The sequence below is a fragment of the Magnolia sinica genome, chromosome 2 (assembly GCF_029962835.1).
Source record: "Magnolia sinica isolate HGM2019 chromosome 2, MsV1, whole genome shotgun sequence".
Classification (NCBI taxonomy): domain Eukaryota; kingdom Viridiplantae; phylum Streptophyta; class Magnoliopsida; order Magnoliales; family Magnoliaceae; genus Magnolia; species Magnolia sinica.
This window is the reverse complement of record NC_080574.1, coordinates 94,675,352-94,696,568: the sequence shown is the minus strand read 5'-3', so window position 1 is coordinate 94,696,568 and position 21,217 is coordinate 94,675,352. Positions and strand designations below refer to the sequence as shown.

Genomic DNA, 21,217 nt, shown 5'->3' with positions numbered 1-21,217 from the left:
ATTTATTTTGGCCCTTTTTTTGAAAATTCGAAAAATCATTTTTTAATGATTCTTTTGCTGTTTTAATGACATCATATGATGTGTTAATCATAGTAGAACATGTTAATGTGCAATTTACATATTTGGGGTGCCATTTTATATTTTTTTTATATTTTTTTCTATTTACGCATTTATTTCGGCCCTTTTTTTGAAAATTCGAAAAATCATTTTTTAATGATTCTTTTGCTGTTTTAATGATGTCATATGATGTGTTAATCATAGTAGAACATGTTAATGTGCATTTTACATATTTGGGGTGCCATTTTATATTTTTTTTATATATTTTTTTCTATTTACGCATGAATTTTGGCCCTCAAAAATAATTGCAAACACCTAAATGTAAGATATTTTCATATTACATTCATTCTAATATATCTATCATTGACAGTAGATAGTTAGAAAATTAAATATATGAATTTTGTAGTCAAATTCAGGTTATCTGGTTCATAAATTCATCAGATAGTCCGATACAACTTCTCACCAAAGAGTGGACCGTTACACCACCATAAACATGTTCCAATTTATAAATGAATGCATATTTGGAATGCTTAGAATATTCCGGATTTAATCCATATTTTTTCATATTTTTTTGACAAAAAAAAATTTTTGCACCGTTACGGGCCGTTACGCCCCCGTATCACCGTTACGCCCCCGTATCCGTATCGGTTTTGAAGGTCACCGTTACGCCAACCGATACCGATACGGGACACCTTGGTTCTATGTAGTGATCCAGACACTATGACAGTAGAGGCGTTACTTGAATCATCAGGAATTCATTCTATGCTTGAACCATGAGACGTTGAGATAACTTCCAAAAAAAAGATGAGTGCTCATCATGCAAAGTGGGCAACTTTTCTACAAGAATATACCTTCCTTTTGCATCACAAAGCTGAAAGTCAAAACAAAGTGGTAGATGCTTTAAGTAGGAGGGTGGTGCTTTTAGGGACACTCATTGTGGTGGTCATGGGATCCAAAGTGTTAAAAAAGCAATACAAGGACCTATATTTGGCAAGGTACTTTGCAGATCTGTGGATGGTGGAGATCCAATGTGTGAATTCATCTCACATGATGGATTATTCAAGGGTTCATGTTTGTGCATTCCTGAAGGATTGTTGTGGGAAAAGATCCTTTTTGAGTTACACAAAGGAGGACTAAGTGGAAACTTTAGAAATAAAACGTTGGCTATGGTAGAGGAAAAATATTATTGGCATCACATGCATCGTGACGTTGAAAGGTTCGTAGGACGTTGTTGCAGGTGTGAAGTCTCCAAGGGTCATATGTAGAATATCGGCCTTTATATGTCTCTTCTTATTTCGATCGCTTAGTGGGTCGATATTTCCATGGACTTCATTCTAGGTCTTCCTAAGACTTATAATGGAGCAGATTTGATTTCCATTATAGCATGGAGCAGATTTGATTTCCATGGTAGTGGATTGTTTCTCTAAAATGATTCACTTCATTCCGTGCAAAAGGAAGATGGACACTACACTTATCACCAAAATATTCTTCATGGAGATTGTGCGACTTCGTGGGATACCGAGCAATTTGAAGTTTGTGCCTTCATGGGACACTTCTGGCGCATTTTTGGGAAGCGTCTAGGAACTAAGCTTCAGTTCTTTAGCACATATCATCCTTAAATGGACAACCAAATAGAGATAGTTAACTGGAGGCTTAGTAACCTCTTGAGGAGTATTGTGGGTAGCAAGGTATCTCAGACTTGGCTTTACCCCAAGCTGAGTTCGCCTACAATATCTTAGTAAATTGTACCATCAGAAATCCCCTTTTGAGATTGTAAATGGAAGAAATCCACATCATGTACTCGACTCAATACCGTTATTTGTATAAGATCAAGTGAGAGAAGATGTTGATGCTTTCGCCAGGCATATCCAAGACTTGTAATCTAAGATGAAGAAGAAGATTGAAGAGAACAAGAAGTTGTAAATGAACATTGGCAGGTAAAGATATATACAGAAGGTGGCTTTTATGGTTTATCCACGAAGAAAGGTCTTTGTGGAGAACTTATAACAAGCCCAAGTCTAAGAAGATTGGCTATGTTGAGTCAAGAGAAAGTTGGGTGACAGTGATTATGAGATTTGGTTGTTAGATGATTTAGATATCTCGCTGACTCTCAATGTGGTAGATTTGTTTGAATACCATAGTGAGGTGCTTGACGTGCAAGATGAGGTTACTGTCATTTTTTTTAATTTTTAATTTTTGTTTGAAAGATGATGAAGTTATCACTAATATTGATAAACATCTTCTGAAGAAGAAGGAAGAAAGTGATCAAGTGTTACACATGAAGTCAATTGACACTTGACGAGCCCAATACAAAGAGTACTCGGTGAAACGCAAGAGCAAGCCCTATTCTGAATGCACATCGATCACGGGCAATGGATTTAAAAGACTGGATTAGAGGCTTTAGTGCATATATGAAGCGTCTAACTTGCTAGAGTCCTGTTCCCTCCAACCTGGGTGGAATTGATGTAGGGCCTAGGGTCCACCATGGGGTCCATCATGTGCTGATTTTGTGTTTTCTTTTGCCAGGTTTGGGGTCCAGGTACAATTTTTTGGAGGCATGGGCCTAGTTATCAAAACTCCATTTTAATCTTCGTACTTCTAGAAAATACTTGTGTAATTGATCAACCATTTAAAACTCCTTATATTTCGAAAAATAAGGAAAAAAAGCTATTTTTTGAGGAAATTGAATTAAACACATATTTTCCAATAAAACATGTTTTATTAAAAAAAAAACTTTTGGGATCAACCTATGTATAAAATTGAGTAGAATGCGATTATTTATTTATTTATTAAAAAAATAAGGACAGATTAATTTATAGGGAAAAGGAAGGATTCAAGAAAGGCAAAGAACAAAATTCTACTTACCATACACTATTGTTCTTACATATAGTAATATTAATTTATTTGAATGAAAGTTTTCTATTTTAACATTATTTATATGATACATACACAAACATATGCTCTTTTATGATAATTTTTTAAAATTCCAACCCGTATTTAATCTGAACTTCTCATTCACCGAAATTTTGGCATTTTTGTTTTTTGACAGAATTTTGATCCTATATATATATTTTTAATGGTTGCTACCGGATTAAATATGAACATCTCTGGTACCCTTTTTTTTTTTTTTTGTTGTCATTTTGAATAAATAAGATTGATTTGAAATCAATTAATAGTTGAGGATCTTCAATAAATACTCATGTAGATTGTCGTTAGGGTCTATAAAAGGGTTGGTGGTGTAGGAGGTAGGGTATTCTACATTTCGGAGTTTTATGAGTTATTTCTCAAGTATTTGTAAGAGAAGAAGTTTGAGTATCAATAAAGCTATATCTATGTCTTTCCTCAAATATTCTTCTGGATACTCTTGTTCATTTCTTTGCGATTAGGGCTTTGAGATTTGATTGATTTGATAACCAGAGTGCGTTATTTGTTGAAGATGTATGTTGGCTACCTGGTTTCTACACATTGGACAACCTAAGATTTCAGCAAATTCATCTACCTAACTGCAAAATCTTAGTGGGAAGAGGAGTGATAACCCTCGGTATCATGGTTTTGTATTTTGGCAAAAGAGTTGGAATGTTTGACAACCCAGAAGTTTCGTTGTTAGTATTGTCCTAATTTGTAATTCTTGCACCTTAGTCTCATGTAATGTATCGAAATACCCTTAGAATTATTCACTTTATAGGTCAGTGATATTCATGATACAACCTGAGCATGTAGAAACCATATTCGAGAGCAAATATTAATTGTGCACAGTTGGTTTATACTTTCAATTGCAAAGTTGGGAACCTTTTTTTTTTTTTTTTGGGAACCTTATGCAGACCTTCTCTTTGTTTATGGGACTTATGCATTGCCTTGATGGATCTTTTGTTTCGTTTTGTTTCTTTTTTTTAGTCACATCGCAAACCCCCAGAGAAGAAGAAGAAGAAAGAAAAAAAAAAAAGAAAAGAAAAAATAAAAGAAAAAGAAAACCTCTCATGATGGTTTTTCCTAAATTGGTGCTTTCGACTTCTATTCGTTAAAGTAGACTTAGATTCATGATGTTCTTGCTCAAATGTGCTTCTGATCTTCATATCATTGCGTAAAAGTGCTATATCAGCCAATTTGGTGAAAATTTTGGGCCTACGAGAAGAAAAAATAAAAGAATTTTTTATTTTATTTTTTGGGAACCTTATGCAGACCTTCTCTTTGTTTATGGGACTTATGCATTGCCTTGATGGATTTTTTGTCCCCCCCGGTCTTTCGATAGGTTGCTGAAAAAAAGAAGAAGAAAGAACCCAACATGGTTTGGGCGAATGGTCTTCACCGTAGTTTTGCTCCCTATAGGTGAGGGTTCGATTCCCCTCCTTGACTTTACCCGATACACGTGGTTGTGGGTGATTGCGTGTATTCGCAGGGATTAGGCTCACTTCAAAAAGAGGTGCGGATGTCTTCAAAAAAAAAAAAAAAAAAAAAAAAAGAAGAAGAAGAAGAAAGAAAAAAAGAAAAGAAAAAGAAAACCTCTCATGAAGGTTTTTCCTAAATTGGTGCTTTCGACTTCTATCCGTTAAAGTAGACTTAGATTCATGATGTTCTTGCTCAAATGTGCTTCCAATCTTCATATCATTGCTTAAAAGTGCTATATCAGCCAATTTGGTGAAAATTTTGGGCCTACGAGAAGAAAAAATAAAAGAAGATGAAAAAAGTGAGCTTCCAATCTCCGTAACATTGTGTAACGGTGTTGTATTGGCCCATTTGGTGAAAATTTTGGGGTTTGGAAATATTGCAACAGTGACTCCCAATATGCAATTTGTACTAGCCATTATTCTAATAAATTTATTTTGTTGTTGTACAATTTAGATATCTTTAATATATTGATTGGTGATGGTGTAGTACATTTTGATCCTTCTGAGACGGGGGGTGGTTTGGAAAGAAAGTTCATTGTGTCTACTTTTATGTTCTTCTCCCTACCTCTACCTCCTTTGGTACCTTCCCTCCTCCACTGTATTCTCCCTCAATTTGAAGTAGGTACCTTTGCTCAAAGAATCATAATTTTTTGTTTTTTTTTTCTTCCCGCGACTATCTACTTCTCTTTGTTGAAAAAATAGAGTGAATAATTGCCACTCTTTTGTAACACCTAAACCTTTATGCATAACCATAATTACCTCTTTTCCACATCGGCTAAGTTTGGTTTTTTGGAAGAGAGTAGGTGAAATTAGTTACTTGCTTTTGAAGTGACTCATTTTGGAAGAGCTTCCCATATTGGCTGGCACCTTAGGTGAGGATCCAAAGGAGTTTAGCTTTATAGATAGTGACTACAGATGGTTGGTCGTCTCCTTGCCGACATTTGCTGATATAGAAGAGCCTATGGTGGTTGCCTCAATTCATTCTGGTCAGATACTGATATTGGTGGGTTCTCATCAAAGTTATATGACAGAAGGGGCTATCTTTGTTGGTCCGTGCATTGATCATATATGGGAAGACTTCAATTATGAATTTCGAGTTTCTATGACCTTATGTATCGACTGTGACATCTGCTATATGGGGTTTTTGATGTTTGACAAAGTGAGATTCATCATCGGCTAGGACACGAGTCCTTTTCAACTAGGAGAGTCTGATGTGGGGGGGGGGGGGGGGTCGTGAGCACCGAGGATTCAGTGATTTAGTCTTTTTGGGCCCTCAATTACAGGTGGATCATTGGCAAAGCTTCGTCTTCGATTTGGGAGGACGAAGCAACCCCTTGTTTCGGGCCTTGGGTCCATTAAGGGTATTTTGTCATTTTAATGGTTTTTTTAGTTTTTATTTAGGAATTACAAAGGTTGTTAAAGTTAGTTTTCATTAATTGAGGATTAGTTGTGAGTAGCACATTAATCACCAAGATTAGTTAGAGGCATCGTTCGAAATATCGATATCGGGCAATGTATCGCACCCGTAGCAGTTATCACACGGGATATATCGTTTGTATAACGTAATTTATCGCACTTTTCGGGAAACATGGGGAAACATTGGAAAATTTGTTGAATTTTTCAGATTATTAAAAAAGACCCTAATACACACTTTTAAATGATAAAATCTCAAAAAAGAAATGGACATAATAGGTTTCCTTTGTATAGGGTCCTCAACTATGTGTTGTCCGATTGAACTAAGACAACTATATTTAGTATCCACCCTGTCCATCCATTTTTTCATATCATTTTAGGACATTATCCAAAAAATGAAGTAGATCCAATAATCAGGTGGACCATACCATAGGAAACAATCGTGATTGACCATTAATGGGCCACAAAAGTTTGGATCAAGCCGATAATTGTTTTTTCTCTTCACTCAAGCTTATGTGAATTTATCAACAAATTAGGTGCCTAATAAAATATAGAGAAAATCAAGGTACACCTTAAGAAGTTTTTAATGGTACCGTGTTCAACCACCATTGTTTCCTTGAGTAAAGTCCACCTAATAATTGGATCTTCTTAATTCTTGGGATCATGCTGTAAGATGATATGAAAAAACAGATGGACGGAATGGATATAAAATGCACACATCAAGTTGGGCCCCATGGTAGGGGTTGTATGTTCTTGGGTGAGGCTGGGTCTCACCTAATCTACTCCCGCCACCACACTGGATCTTATCATACCGAGTAAACTCTGTTGGGCCCACCATAAATGTATGTGATTTATTCACATCGTCCATTCATTTGTTCAGCTCATTTTAGGGGTTAACACAATTTTGAAACGTATCCAAAGCTCGAATGGACCATACTGCATGAAATAGTAGGAATACTAATTTCCACCGTCGAAACCTTCCTAGGGCCTAAAGTGATGTTTCCTTTTCATCCAACCTGTTCATAAGATCACAAAGACATGGATGAAGGAAAAGAACAAATATCAGCTTGATCCAAAACTTCTTTACCCCTAATGATTTTTCAACGGTAGACTTTCAATTCACACTGTTTTCTATGGTCTGGTCCACTTGAGCTTTGGATATGCTTCATTTTTTGGGCTAAAATCATAAAATTATCTGGTAAAATAGATAGACGGAGTGGATAAAATACATTAATTACAGTGGCCCCGCAAAGTTTACTCAGTATCCTATAACATGCAATCCACTTCCCATCACACTGGCAATATGAGGGACCCGGATTTCCTACAGAAGGCTTCCTTTGCAAGGATGTTGGGTGGGGCCCACTATAATGTATGTTAGAAATCCATTTCGTAAATCCGTTTTGCGAGCTCATTTTAGGACGTGTGACCAAAATTGAGGTGGATACAAAACTAAAGTTGGTCACACGAGAGGGAAAATTAGGGAAAGAAATTCCTACCATTGAAACCTTTCGGGCTCCACCTTGATGTTTATACGCTATCCAAACCGTTTATAAGGTCATTACAAATGGGATGAAGTGAAAACATCGAAAAGATAGCCTGATACAAAACTTTTTTGGCCATAAGAATGCTTCAACAGTGCGCACTGAATGCCCACCTTTTCCTCTCGTGTGACCCACTTGAATGTTGGATACACCTCATTTTTGGTCAGACGTCCTAAAATGAGCTCACAAAACGTATGGACGAGGTGGATTTCTCACAAACATCTCGGTGGGCCCCACCCAACATCCTTGCGTAGGAAGTTCTAGCAAAAGGCTTTCACAGGAAATCCGCATCCCAATACCAGCGCTACTCCTGGAGCTTGAGTTGTACGAACGATTCAAAGTTATATGGGCCCCACAATAATGTATCTATTATATCCACACCATTCAATCATTTGGAGAGATCATTTTAGATTATGAGCCCAAAAACTGAGTCATATCCAAAGCTCAAGTGGACCACACCACAAATAGCAGTTGGGTAGTGATTCTCACCATTAAAACATTCGTTAGGCCCTCCATAACTTTTATTTTCCATCCAATCTGTTCATGAGGTCACACAGACCTGGATGAAGAGGAAAAACAAATATCATATTGATCCAAAACTTCTATAACCTCCAAAGGGTTTCAATGATAGGTGTTCAATATCCCACTTCTGTTTGCAGTGTGGTCCACTTGATCTTTGAATTTGTCTTACTTTTCGGCTCAAGCCTTACGATGAGCTTGAGAAATGGACAAACAGTTTGGATATAACTCATACCTTATGATGGGACACATGGACCTTGGTGATGTCAACACACCCGTCAGCTCGGTGGTGTGCAGTACAACGACCAACCCAAATTCCATTAAAAAGGGCCCAGACGCCCTTTTTTTCGATGCAGAGAGGGTTCCGGCGTCCTGGAACCCTAAAATCTCTCCCAAATCGATGATTTCTTCGGATCTCGGTGATGATTTCGCTGGATTTTGGAGAAGATTTCTTTGGAATTCACCCAAATCCAATCGAAAGCTACTCTCTTAGGCAGATTAGATAGGTAAGAGATTTTTTTCTATATTTTTGGAATTTCTGGATGGGATGCGGATGAGATGTTGCCGGAAAATCTGCAATATCAGGCATTATCGTGTGATATATCGGCGATATCTCACGATATTTTGTGATATATTGCATGATAAATGGATTTTGGCAATTTTTCAGCATTTTTCTGTATCTATGGAGGGTTTTGTATCGCTGACTGTCGATGCCGATATTATCAATATTACGAACACTGGTTAGAGGTTTGTTAGGGTTGTTCTATAAATACCATGTTCAAGAGATTGTAATAACTTTTTGGAATTTTGAGATGAAAATTTACTATCTTCTAAGGAGAGGAGGAAGAAGAAGAAGAGGAGGAGAAAGGAGATTCCCCATGTTATGCTTTTGTTGAGATTCGGTTGAGCATCGCTTGAGATGCTTGTGAATCACCCGATCTTGAAGGATTTCTGATGGTCCATGCTAGAGATGCATACCAAATTCGGATTCCTCATCACGGGAGGCTGCAGCGTGCATTCAGCGTCCCCCTCCTGCATCATCTGCACTTTTCTGGAGTGATTAATTCTACTTATTTTTGCAAACGAATACACTGGGCAATGGCCACTTTCCATTCATGCAGTTAATTCCCACTTCCCACATCGACTTCCTCTTTCCCAGAGTGGTGATTTCTCATTTTGTTTGCAGAATATAATGTGCAATTGGTTACTCTAGTTTGAAACAACCAATTTACAAACACAAGTACATAGTTATAATTTTTTTGAAGCTGCTAATTTTATTCAAACATTGATTAATTTTCAAGGAAGAGTAGGGAGGGGCCTGGAGGGTGTTGAAAACAATTTTCCAAGGAGAACAACTCTTGCATCTTTAAAACATAGTTGGCACTGTGAAAAGATGCCCATAGTGGGGATTCAACCAAAAACATAAATGAAGGAACAAGGAAAAATATGGAGGGCTTAAGAATGGTTTTTGGAGAAACAGAGGTTCTTGCCTTGGTGATTAGAGGTCGAGATGGGATAGGGAGTGAGTAGCGTGGATCTGTGGGAATAAACATGGAGTGGGAAGTTAAAATATCTCACTTCCTCTTATCTTTTAGAGATCCATCCTTTCTGCTTTAATTTTCTTTTGTTTTTCATATCTGCTAATATTAAATTCTTGAATTAAAGTGTTAAAGAAAATGCTGCTGATGAGCATTTCAACATGCAACTCATATGGGCACTTGTGCCACGAAGGTGAAAACTGAGACTACAAAGTAATTTCCCTTTTTCTATGTTTTGTCAATATTAGCCACAGGAAGTTTCAATGCCTGAAGGATAAACAGGTGTAAATTAACTATGCTACTGACAAGCCATTAACCCAGGGATGATATATTGGTAAATATGGTTATTTAGCCCAGCGCAGCTGAAACATAAACACAAACTGACAAGCAGTTGGCCTAGGGATTTATTGATAAATATGGTTCTTCATTGCAACCTTTGTGCCGATAGACGAACATTGTGGGCTTTTCACGTAGTAAAGTTGAAGACCAGGTTCAATGCATGGGGTCATCGAGGTGGATGCTTCTTTAGTATAACTGTACAGGAAACGTTTAAGGACATAAAAAACCCTCTTGGCATACCTTTCTTGAGGCTTACCCCGAACAATGTTCAGAGTAGACATAAAAAAACCTCTTGGCACACTTTTCTTGAGGCTTACCTCGAGCAATGTTCAGAGTATCAGTATTGTTACATGTACCAGCTGGGGGTACAGAAACATGTATTGATATTGCTCGTATTTGGAAAAATACCACTGACTGTGGGAAACTTAGGGAAAAAAGGTGGAATTTTTCAGTGAAACTTCAGGATATGTTAAATGACACATGTTTACACATTTAGGAATCAAAAAAATAAAAAATAAAAATAAAAAAACAGCGACATAATAAGTTTCCATTTTGTAGGGGCCTAAATCATGTGTTGTCGGGAAAAAAAGGAAGCAGTGCAACTATAACTAAAATGAGTTCATTCATTCAAATATCATATAATGCAATTAGTATTACATCCACAAACTAAAAAGTGGAAAAAAAAAACCTTTGCCTCAAACCCACATGAAGTCACGAGGCAGCGAGAAGTCATCATCTGTCCCCATTACATACATGATACATCCATGCATCCATCCATACATGCATGATACATCCATGCTTCCATCTATATGCACTTTACATACATACATTTATTGCATCTACATTCACTCATGCATGCATCTACATGCATAACACATCTATCCATCCATCCACTCATGCATACATGATACATCCATCCATACATGCATACATAATTATGAAACAACATATCATTTTTAAGAAATAAACAGATTTCTAAGTTATTTTTCTTAAAATTTAAATCATTCAATGATATCCCTTGTATCAGCGATAATAGTGACGATATTGCTGATATAGGTAAATACTTGTACTGACAGGTCAGCAATATATTGGCCATATCGATGGTTTGGCGATATGGGTGATATTATCACCAATAAAAGTAAATTTCTTATTTATCCCAGTAACTATATCGACCACCCGGTGATGCCATAGCATCGCTAATATATATCGGTGATATTTGGAATCCTAACCTTGAATATGACACTCTAAAGGCACTGATCCATGGATGTAATGTTGGAGCACTTGAAGCACTTATAATTTCGGTTGGGGGCATAGTTAACACATACACAAATGTATATGTTCGATTGGTCTTTACATTTACATGTAATTGCAACCTGTGCTGTGACTGGATTAGGTGGGTTGGACAATGTTATTCATGGGAACTACAAAGAAGGTTACAGTCCCTTTAAAGGCATGTTCCTGCTGCGATCGCATTTGCTTGGGATGGCCTTAATTGGATACTAGATAACAGATGTCAGGGACATCCCACTACCCTGAATATATAATCATGAGTGCAATTTTTTACATTCATGTGTGAATTGTGTTGGTTGATCCTGTTATAACTGTTGAGGACCTGACTCACACCATGGATTTGTTCTCATATGTTTGTAGTAAATGTGGAATTTTTCTACTCAAGCTATTTTTTCATATTGCATCAGCACCTTATTTTATTTATTTTTGGGCTCTGTGCATGCATATGGGCCATGCCTTTCAAGTTAATTTTGTTTTGTAATTTTCTTATTTCTTTAGCACAAACTCTTCTTGTTGTAAATGATTTAAGGTTTTTATTTATTTATATTTTTTTAATCTTTTACAGTCAACAAGGGGAACTAGAAGTAAAGGATTCCATTACTGCAAGAAAAGTTCAGAAGGCAGACCGTGAGAAATTGAGGAGGGATCGACTAAATGAGCAGTTTCTGGAGCTGGGAAATGCACTAGGTAAATAATGCAAATTATTATTATTTTTAATTTTTTAAAAACTATGACGAATGACAGTACATCACCCTAAAAAGTGCTGCTGGTGCTGATTTGGCACTACTGGTTCCATCTGTATGCAATGAAGTAGCTGACATCATTTGGGTGGGCCCCACTATGTGGCACAATCAGCGCTAGATGCATCATTCGATGCATCATCATATATTCCTTATTAAGCAATCACATTACATCACATGAACGATTTAGTGTTGCCACATCTTCAAGTTTGTGTTATGGTAGTTGAAGAGGCTATTTTCAATTTTTTCGTATGCCAAGCATATAATGACAGTGTTGTGGTGTTCTATCTTACCTAATGCCTAACGATACAAGTTTGATTCTGGGCAGCAGATTTGATGGAATGTAGTTGGTAAGAAATGAAAACCCTAATTCTCTTGATCACCTAAGAGATATCATCATCATCATCTAAGCCTTGTCCCAATTAATTGGGGTCAGCTATATGAATCCTTTTCTGCCATTCACTGTATCAAGGGCTAGACCTTCAGTGAGATGCGTGTCGAACATCTACCCCATCAGTCAGATGCACCATTCCGTGGTGGGCCTCAGGCTTAAAAATCAAGTCAATCTATGACTTGTGTGGGCCACAACACATACAAAAGTTGAGAGGTGTTACCCTCCCATTAAAACATTCATAATCATTTGTTGGGCGCACTAAGATGTGGTTCACAAATCCAGCCCATCCATTATGTGTGTCCCACTTGGATGAGGGGTCAGACCAAGTTTCAGACGCAGCCAAATTTTAGGTGGGCCCCACCAAGTGCTTGTATATGTTTTAGGCATGTATTCACATGATTTTAGATGGTATGGCCCACCTGAGTTCCATATACGGCTGATTTTTGGGATATCCCATAATTTAAAGGGGACCCATCAAATGCACGATGTTGATGTTCGACAGCTTGACCTCAGGGGAAGTTCCCATGAGGTCAACCGCATAGAACCATTTCCCTATATATATATATATATATATAAGGAAAAGGTTCTATATGGTCGAGCTCCCATGAGGTCGAGCTGTGTGGGACCCACCATGACGTATGTCGAACATCTACCCCATCAGTCAGATGCACCATTCCATAGTGGGCCTAGGGCTTAAAAAATTAAGTCAATCCGTGATTTGTGTGGGCCACACCACATACAAAAGTTGAGAGGGGTCACCCTCCATTAAAACATTCATAATCATTTTTTGGGCCTACCGAGATGTGGTTCACAAATCCAGCTCATCCATTATGTGTGTCCCACTTGGATGAGGGGTCAGACCAAGTTTCAGACTTATCCAAATTTCATGTGGGCCCCACCAAGTGCTTTTATATGTTTTAGGCATGTCTTCACATGATTTTAGATGGTATGGCCCACCGGAGTTCCGCATATGGCTGATTTTTGGCATATCCCATAATTTAAAGGGAACCCATCAAATGCACGGTATTGATGTTCGACATACATCATGGTGGGTCCCACACAGCTCGAACTTATGGGGAGTTCCCATAAGCTCGACCATATAGAACCTTTTCCCATATATATATATATATATATAGCCGAATGCTCAGCTGCGTACCAGTTCGCACGGAACTCGTGCGAACTTTTTGAGAACTCATCATACGTGATGTGAGTCCAAAATCTGAATGGTCCGCATGATGCGGCACCCCATGAAACCCCAGTGCCCAACTTTTGCTTTGATCTAAAGCTTTGGTGGGCCATGAAGAAAGAAAACAGTTTCCTCCCTTGATTTGCATCTCTCTTTGCTATGGCCCACTAGAGTTTTAGATCAGGGTTAAAATTGGTTCCTTAGGGTTTCATGGGATGTCGCATCACATGGACTGTTCGGATTGGACGCCCATGACACATGTGCAAAGGTGTGCATGTGCGTAGGTGCGCATGTGAGCATCTCTCTCTCTCTCTCTCTCTCTCTCTTTCTCTCTCTCTCTCTCTCTCTATATATATATATATATATATATACACACCCTACGAACCATAGCCTAGGGGAGCTATATGCGTGCACACTACCGTCCTTATAGTTTGTTGACGTCAAGTTCTATGGGCCCCATCGTGATGTTTGTGTTATATTCAAACCGTCCATCCATTTGATGAGATTTTTTTATGGGCATGAGCAAAAAAATGAGACAAATCCAAAGCTCAAGAGGGCCACATGGCCCACACCACATAAGGCAATGTGGATTGAGCGCCTACCATTGAAATCTTCTTGGGGCAGCATAAGTTTTGGATCAAGCTGATATTTGATTTTTCCCTAATTCCAGGTCCGAGTGACTTTTTGAATAGGTTGGATTGCAAATAAACATCATGGTGGGCCCTAGAAAGGTTTCAATGGTGGTTGTCATTGTTTCCACTACTTTCTGTGGTACAGTCCACTTGAGCTTTGGATCTGCCACATTTTTGGCTCATGCCCTAAAATGATCTCACCAAGTGGATGAACGGTTTGGATGTAATACATACATCATGGTGGGCCCACAATACTTGATGACATCAACACACATCCGAAGTCAGCAGTGTGGCACACCAATCAATCATGCATGGATTGGGTACTACCCCTACCAGGACCTAGCTAGAAACAAATGGTCCTATCAAGGGCTATGGGGCACACCATGATGTGTGTTTTATCCATGCCGTTCATCCATTTTGAAAAATCATTTTAGGGCATGAGCCCAAAAATGAGGCAGATGTTGCAGATTGAATGATCAAGTATACCACACCACAGAATGATCAAGTATACCACACCACAGGAAACAATGGGGATTGAATGCCTACTATTGAAAACCTATTGGGGGCCATAGGAGTTTTGAATGAAGCTGATATTTATGTTTTCCTTTCATCCAGGTCTATGCGACCTTATGAACAGGTTGGATGGAAAATAAACATCACAGTGGGCCCTAAGAAGGTTTCAATGTTGGGGTCATTGTCACCAATGCTTCCTGTGGTGTGGTCCACTCGAACATTCGATCTATCTCTTTTTTGAGATCATGCCCTAAAATGATCTTTCATAATAGATGGACGGCTTGGATAAAACAAATATATCACAGTGGGCCCCATAAAGCCTTTGATAAAGCAAATGGGCTCATACTTTTCCTAATGTATCCATTTTCCATTAATTCGGTGACTTACCATTTCAATTTATCATGCTTTTTCGGGCTATCCTGTAGGCTGCTCGATTGGGTACACTTGATCTTGGCACCAAGTTAATGCAATGTTGCATATCCCTCATCAGTGGTAATCCTAGAGGTAGCTCATCTAAGAGTATATCTTTGTATTCGCCAATTAGGTTTTCCATTGGTTTACTTATAGTGGTGGCAACATTAACATTTTTTCCAATCAAACATATAAACCACATCATGATCCTCAATCTCCAAAAACCTTGCACGAGATAGAAGGCGGACATCCCTTTGGTTGCGGGTTTTGCTCGAACCTTCTTTCTCATGAGTTTTAATACTATTTTCTAATAATCTTTCATGAAGGTGTATGTATTTTTCCAATCATTGTGAATTGTCCATGGGTCATACTACCATAATCGATCCAATAATATGTGGCACATGTCCATTCCTAGGACTATGTTGCACCACACATTGTCGTGATAGGTTTTACCAATTGTGAAAAAACTAAACAACGACGGGAAACCTTTACTTTGCTACCTTTCTTAAACCAAGCAAGTCTATATGGAACTGGATATCTCTTAGTCTTCAAGTGGAGCTTTTCTACAACCTCTTTCAAGATGACATTTTCACAGTTGCCCTATCAATGATCACCCCATTACTTTGCCATTCACTCTGCAGCTCGTGTAGAAGATATTAGTCCGCAACCAATCATCTTCTAGTCGACTTGGGCATAAGAAGAGCCTTTCGGATCACAACGTATTTGGACCATCACCATATATTCTGTCATTTTCACTGTCACTATCATAATCTGCATCATGCGATCCTTCCATGGTCTCACCCTCACTGTCAATTGACCATTCTCCCACAAATTCTTTGGATCTACTGCCCCAATCGACTTGTCGCTTCCTACATTCAGAGGAAATATGCCCAAGTCTGTTGCATATATAGCACCAGATGTTATTCTGACCTATTCGTCCTACTACCCCGTTGTTTAGAACTCGCGATAAAGATGTTGAAGTGACATATTTGGTCTGACTCGAATCCTTTGTAGGCTTACTGTTCTCCCGAATACCATTGGATCTAATTAGAAGCTTCCATGCGGCCATACTTGGCTTTACTCCTATTTTCAATCAAGGTGGCTTGTTGCATGCTTTTGCAATGGTAAACGCTGGTTGAATCCCCAACCGATCTACAATAATGACTTGCAACCCAATCTGCAATAATGAGCTACAATCCATCCATGAAACAAGTAACTAACTGCTCTTCAGTCTCAGATAAATTATTATGAGCCACCAAATGATGGAACTATTTCGCGTACTCCTCCGCAATCCTATCCCTTGTCAGATATGGCTGTAATCGTTGAAAAAGAGACTGCACTACTCAATGGGTAGAAAGGCCTCCTTCATGAGAGACTTCATCTTATGTTTTCACCTAGGATTTTTTGCTCATTTCTCGGGTGGCCCTTAACTTGTTCCCACCATGTTGCAGTTCAACCTTTCAACTTTATGGTGATTATTTTTTTTTAAACCTTTTTTGCTTCGTCTACATCTTTTTAATCAAAGATTCTTTCCATTGCATCATTCCAATCTAGAAAATCATCCCCGCACATACTACCAGGATATTCAAAGACTTCCACCTTCACTTCTAACTTCCTACTTCGGTCATAATAATCCCTCCTCTTTCCTGTTCATCGTGGCTCAATAAACAGAGATTCATAATGGAATGAGTTAATGTCATTCCCACTCGACTCATTATTATCGTCTTCGGAAGTCGGTGGTTCATTCCCCACTAATAGTGTAGTGAGATGGTTTGCATTTGCCTCTCTAACATGTCAAATCTCTCTTTTACTGGACTTGCATGTTCTTCATCCATTCCTTCCGCGCCTTGACCTCTACCTCTATGCGACATAATCATAGAATAAGAAGCTCAAGCAAGAAAAAGAAAATGGTGGAAGCAGAGGCTTTGATACCAAATCTGATGTAGCTAACGAATGCGGTTCGTTAACCACATGTAGTTTTATCAAACCCTAGAAGTAAATCATACCCAAACACACCCAAACCCAAGAATAGAGATTCTTCTACTTGAAAAGAAAGAAAAAACAATGCAATCACTAGTGAAAAATCAAAGCTCTCACCAGTTTGGATGCTCTAAATCACATGCTCTAGTTGTGAAAATATGCACCTGCACAAACCCTAGAGAAGGGTTGATGCCCAAGGCTTGTAGAGAAGAAAATTGTCCCAAAAGTTGCTGGACATTTTCTCTTTATTGAGTTTTTTTATCAAGGAAAACAAAAGAGAAACCGTAACACTAATGTAGGCTTTACATCAAGCATATGCTATGAGCTAGATGTGATAATCTTAGCCCTAAAAAGGAAAATGATTAAAATACCGCTGTCCACTTGAGACGTAAGCAAAAAAAAAAAAAAAACAAACAAACAAACCAAAATTCGTCTAATATATATATACAGAGAGAGAGAGAGAGAGAGAGAGAGAGAGAGAGAGAGAGGAATGCTCACTTGTGCACCAGTTCTCACGAGAACTCGTGAGAACTTTTTCAAAACTCATCACACGTGGTGTAGGCCCGAAATCTGAACCGTCCATGTGATGCAACACCCCATGAAATCTCCATGGCTTGACTTTCACTCTGATCCAAAACTTTGGTGGGCCATAGAAAAAGGAAACAATTTCCTCCCTTGATTTGTCTCTCTTTTGCCATGGCCCACCAAAGTTTTGAATAAGGGTAAAAGTTGGGCCCGAAGGGTTTCATGGGATGCTGCATCACATGGACGGTTCAGATTTTGGGCCCACATCATGTGTGATGAGTTCTGAAAAAGTTCCTCACGAGTTCTCGTGAGAACTGGTGTGCAGGTGAGCATTCCTCTCTGTCTCTCTCTCTCTCTCTCTCTCTCTCTATATATATATATATATATATATATATATATATATTTGTAACTTAAGGTAAATGCCACAAAAAGATCATTTTATGGACCCAAAAGTGTATCACGGGTGCCATAATGTGTGGTCGATTGATGGGTCCACGGATTTGGCACATTATGGAAGATATTTGGGCCCCGTTCCATGCTCTAATCCATCTCAAAATTCTTTAGCAAGTACATTAGCCCGATCCATCAACATTTGGTTGTCCACGTCCTCATTAAGATGATGGTGAATCTTTTAGATTTGTTTTGCATTTATTTTGATCTTATCATTAATAAAAATCAGTCTATAAATAAGAGCAAGTAGAGGGAGAGAAATGTGAAGACAGTATTCTCCTCTCTTTTCTCTCTCTACATCTTCCACAATGTAGTCTTTTGAGTTTAACATGGTATCAAAGCAATGATACATTTCTTCTATCAATATCTATATTCCTTCCCATTTTTTCCTTTCTCACCACCTTGTTAAGAGGTTTTGGAGGGCTCTTCCTCATCGATAGATTTAATGGCCTCTTTAGATTTGGTAAAAAAATAGATCTGGTAAAAAATAATAAGGGCGTCATTGTGTGTCACCAACAATTGCAAGTGCTACCAAATTGTCATTTGGTCATCGGAAGTGCTTCAGGATTGTCATACAACCACCAGACGTGTTGATTGAACATTGCTTCTTGAACATTCTACAATCACTGGAAGTGCTGTGGGAACATTCTATAGCCATCAAAGTTGCTGCTAGTATGTCGTCGAGCAATTGAAAATATCATTGCATGATACAACAACCACCGAAAGAATGATCTCTTTTGGCAACCACTGACATGCTCATGACTCATGTTTCAACCACCAGAAGTGCCTATGATTCAAATCCAACCACCACAATGATTGGATCAAGTGCAATAAGCTTCTTTGCAATCTCAGAATCACATAATTAGCCTCAAGGCACCTGCTCTCAAAAGTTGGCTCCTCACCCTTAAGGCAGTACCGCAAAGTAGCGCAGCGCCATCTAAAACAGTACCTGATTCTAGCCCTCAACACCTAGGGGGGCGTCCGTACGGTTGTACAATTGAGTAGGGTTTAGGCCTAGAGGGTTTTAGGGATGGTGGAGATGGGATTTGGGAGGAAACAAAAGAAAAATAAAGGAAATAGAGAGATGGAAGAACATAAAAGTGAAAAATACCTTGAAGAGGAGAAAAAGAGAGGAAATAGTTGGAATTACTCCATGGTTTTACACCAAACTCCAATCACATGAGGCTTTTCTTTGTTCAAAGCAACAAAGAAGAAAATTTTATTTTCCATCTCCCCTAGGGCTTCACACGCCCAACCCTTTAAAAATCTTTTTGGGGCATTTTTACAAAAATATCCTTATTGCATATAAAATGTCTAAAACACCCTTATTTCAACTAAATTATAAAATAAACCAAATACTTAAAATAAATAAACAAAATAGCTAAACTATGCCATCCTAATGGCTCCATCGTGTCCAATGGTCCACGACCAAGATGCTCCGCGGTCACAATCCAATGGTCCACGTGTGAAATTCAACAGTCCAACACTCCCAACTAAGTAACCTGCATGCATCATCCTAGTGTAGGGTCTTCAAAGATACACGATCATGTATGTGGGGTCTTCAATGGGGCTATGAACTTAAATTGGGCCCACTGGGCCCCTTATAATGATCATCTAGCCACAACGAAACTGGGGTAGCTCTCCTTCGTCTCTGATAAACTCTAAAAGGAAATCAGATGACCTCATCAACTCTCATTGGCTGGGAAGAGTTCGTCTTTGATGAAATAAAACTGCGATAATGCTCTAGGAGATCCGAGTTTAGTATTTGAATCTCAGTCTCTGTAATCCATGTACTATCTGACTTTGACCTGTTCTTCCACTTGCATCAAAGCTACTGTCGATCTCCACTTTTAGCAGGCATGGATGGTAAAGAAGGCAAAGGCTGGGAAGAATCGTCTGGCAAGGGCCATAGGTAACGGGGCAGATTGGGCAGGTCGGGAGCACCACCATCTGGGTCAACGTGAGGGTCGGTATAAAGGCTAGCGGGTGAAACTGCTGGACCCTTGTAAGACACAAGATCTTCCACATTAAATGTAGAACTAATGCCCATATCAGGTGAAAGATCTACAACATACGCATTGAAGTACAATATTTTCAATCTCTTATAAGGTCATACACTACAGTCTCGTAATTTCTTCACGACACCTTGCGGAAACTGTTATGGCCTTATTCGAACCGTCACATAATCTCTTACCTGAAAGTATTTAAACTTGCGATCAGAGTCGGAAAATATTTGTACTTTTCATTGCTCGCATTAATCTCTTTCTTAATTTCAACGTTCAAATCATGACTGCGTCGTGCAAATGCATCTGCAGACTCTGATGGCCTATGGGAGAATGACATAAGAATGATATCCATAGGCTTCCTAGGTTTATAGCCATGAACTACTTTAAAGGGACTCATGACTATTGACTTATTGATTGAACTGGTATAAGCAAACTCTACGGATGGTAAAATTGAATCCCAAGCCATAACATTGTCACCCACAAGACATCGTAATAGGTTTCCTAAGCTTCAATTAACCACTTTCACCAGACCGCTAGTTTGGGGATGGTATGCCGATGAGAACTGGAGTCTCGTACCCATCATATGCCAAAGTGTCTTTCAAAAATAACTCATGAGTCCCACATTTCTATTAGACACAATAGTCTTTGGCAAACCATGCAAGTGAACCACCTCTCCAAAGAAAAGCTTGGCAATGTTGGAGGCATCATGGGTTTTGGAACATGGGAGAAAATGGGTAGTTTTCGAAAGATGGTCCACTATCAAAAAGATGGAATCATGCTTTCTAATTGTCTTGGATAGCCCAAGTACGAAATCCACACTTGATGAGGACATCAGACCCTTCAAAGTTTATCAAAGACGAAGGCAGCCGATGAATACATCTTTATGGCTCGATGATGATTCGTGGCACAACCAAGGAGGATTTTAAAGACCTTACATGTGTCCCTGATTTAATTGAAGGCCCCACATTAGGAGGACACACATGCAGCATGAGTTAGAAGACCATACGAACGAACATTTTTTTTGGTTGTGGGGGTAGTTTAGTCATTTTTATCCAAATTTTATAAGTAGGGTGTTTTCTTTCCTAAACGGGATGATGTTTTTCTTAATGAAATCTTGGTGTCTCCTTCTCCTTTCTCTTTGTGGTAATTTCTTCTCTTCCCCTAATCTTATCTTCTTTTGAATTCCATTCTAACCCTCCAACCTTCTTTTTCTCTTTCTATGCCTAGTATTCTTTAATTACAACTGTTTACAATTAGATTCTTTGAAGTCCCCTTACCCTGAAAATCTGAGAATTGAT

At 38.6% G+C, this 21,217-nt stretch overlaps 1 protein-coding gene across 3 annotated transcripts in view; it reads left to right on the top strand.

Annotated features, from left to right (window-relative positions):
• Positions 1-21,217, top strand: part of LOC131237277 (transcription factor bHLH121) — a 73,023-nt gene that overhangs the window by 31,672 nt on the left and 20,134 nt on the right. For 2 of the 3 annotated variants that reach the window (XM_058234967.1, XM_058234968.1), the window contains one exon: positions 11,648-11,769. In XM_058234967.1, coding sequence (XP_058090950.1) covers positions 11,648-11,769 — 122 coding nt within the window. Of the gene's footprint in view, positions 1-3,988; positions 4,384-11,647; positions 11,770-21,217 lie in introns of those variants that run through there. The other variant, XM_058234969.1, reaches the window with a different exon arrangement.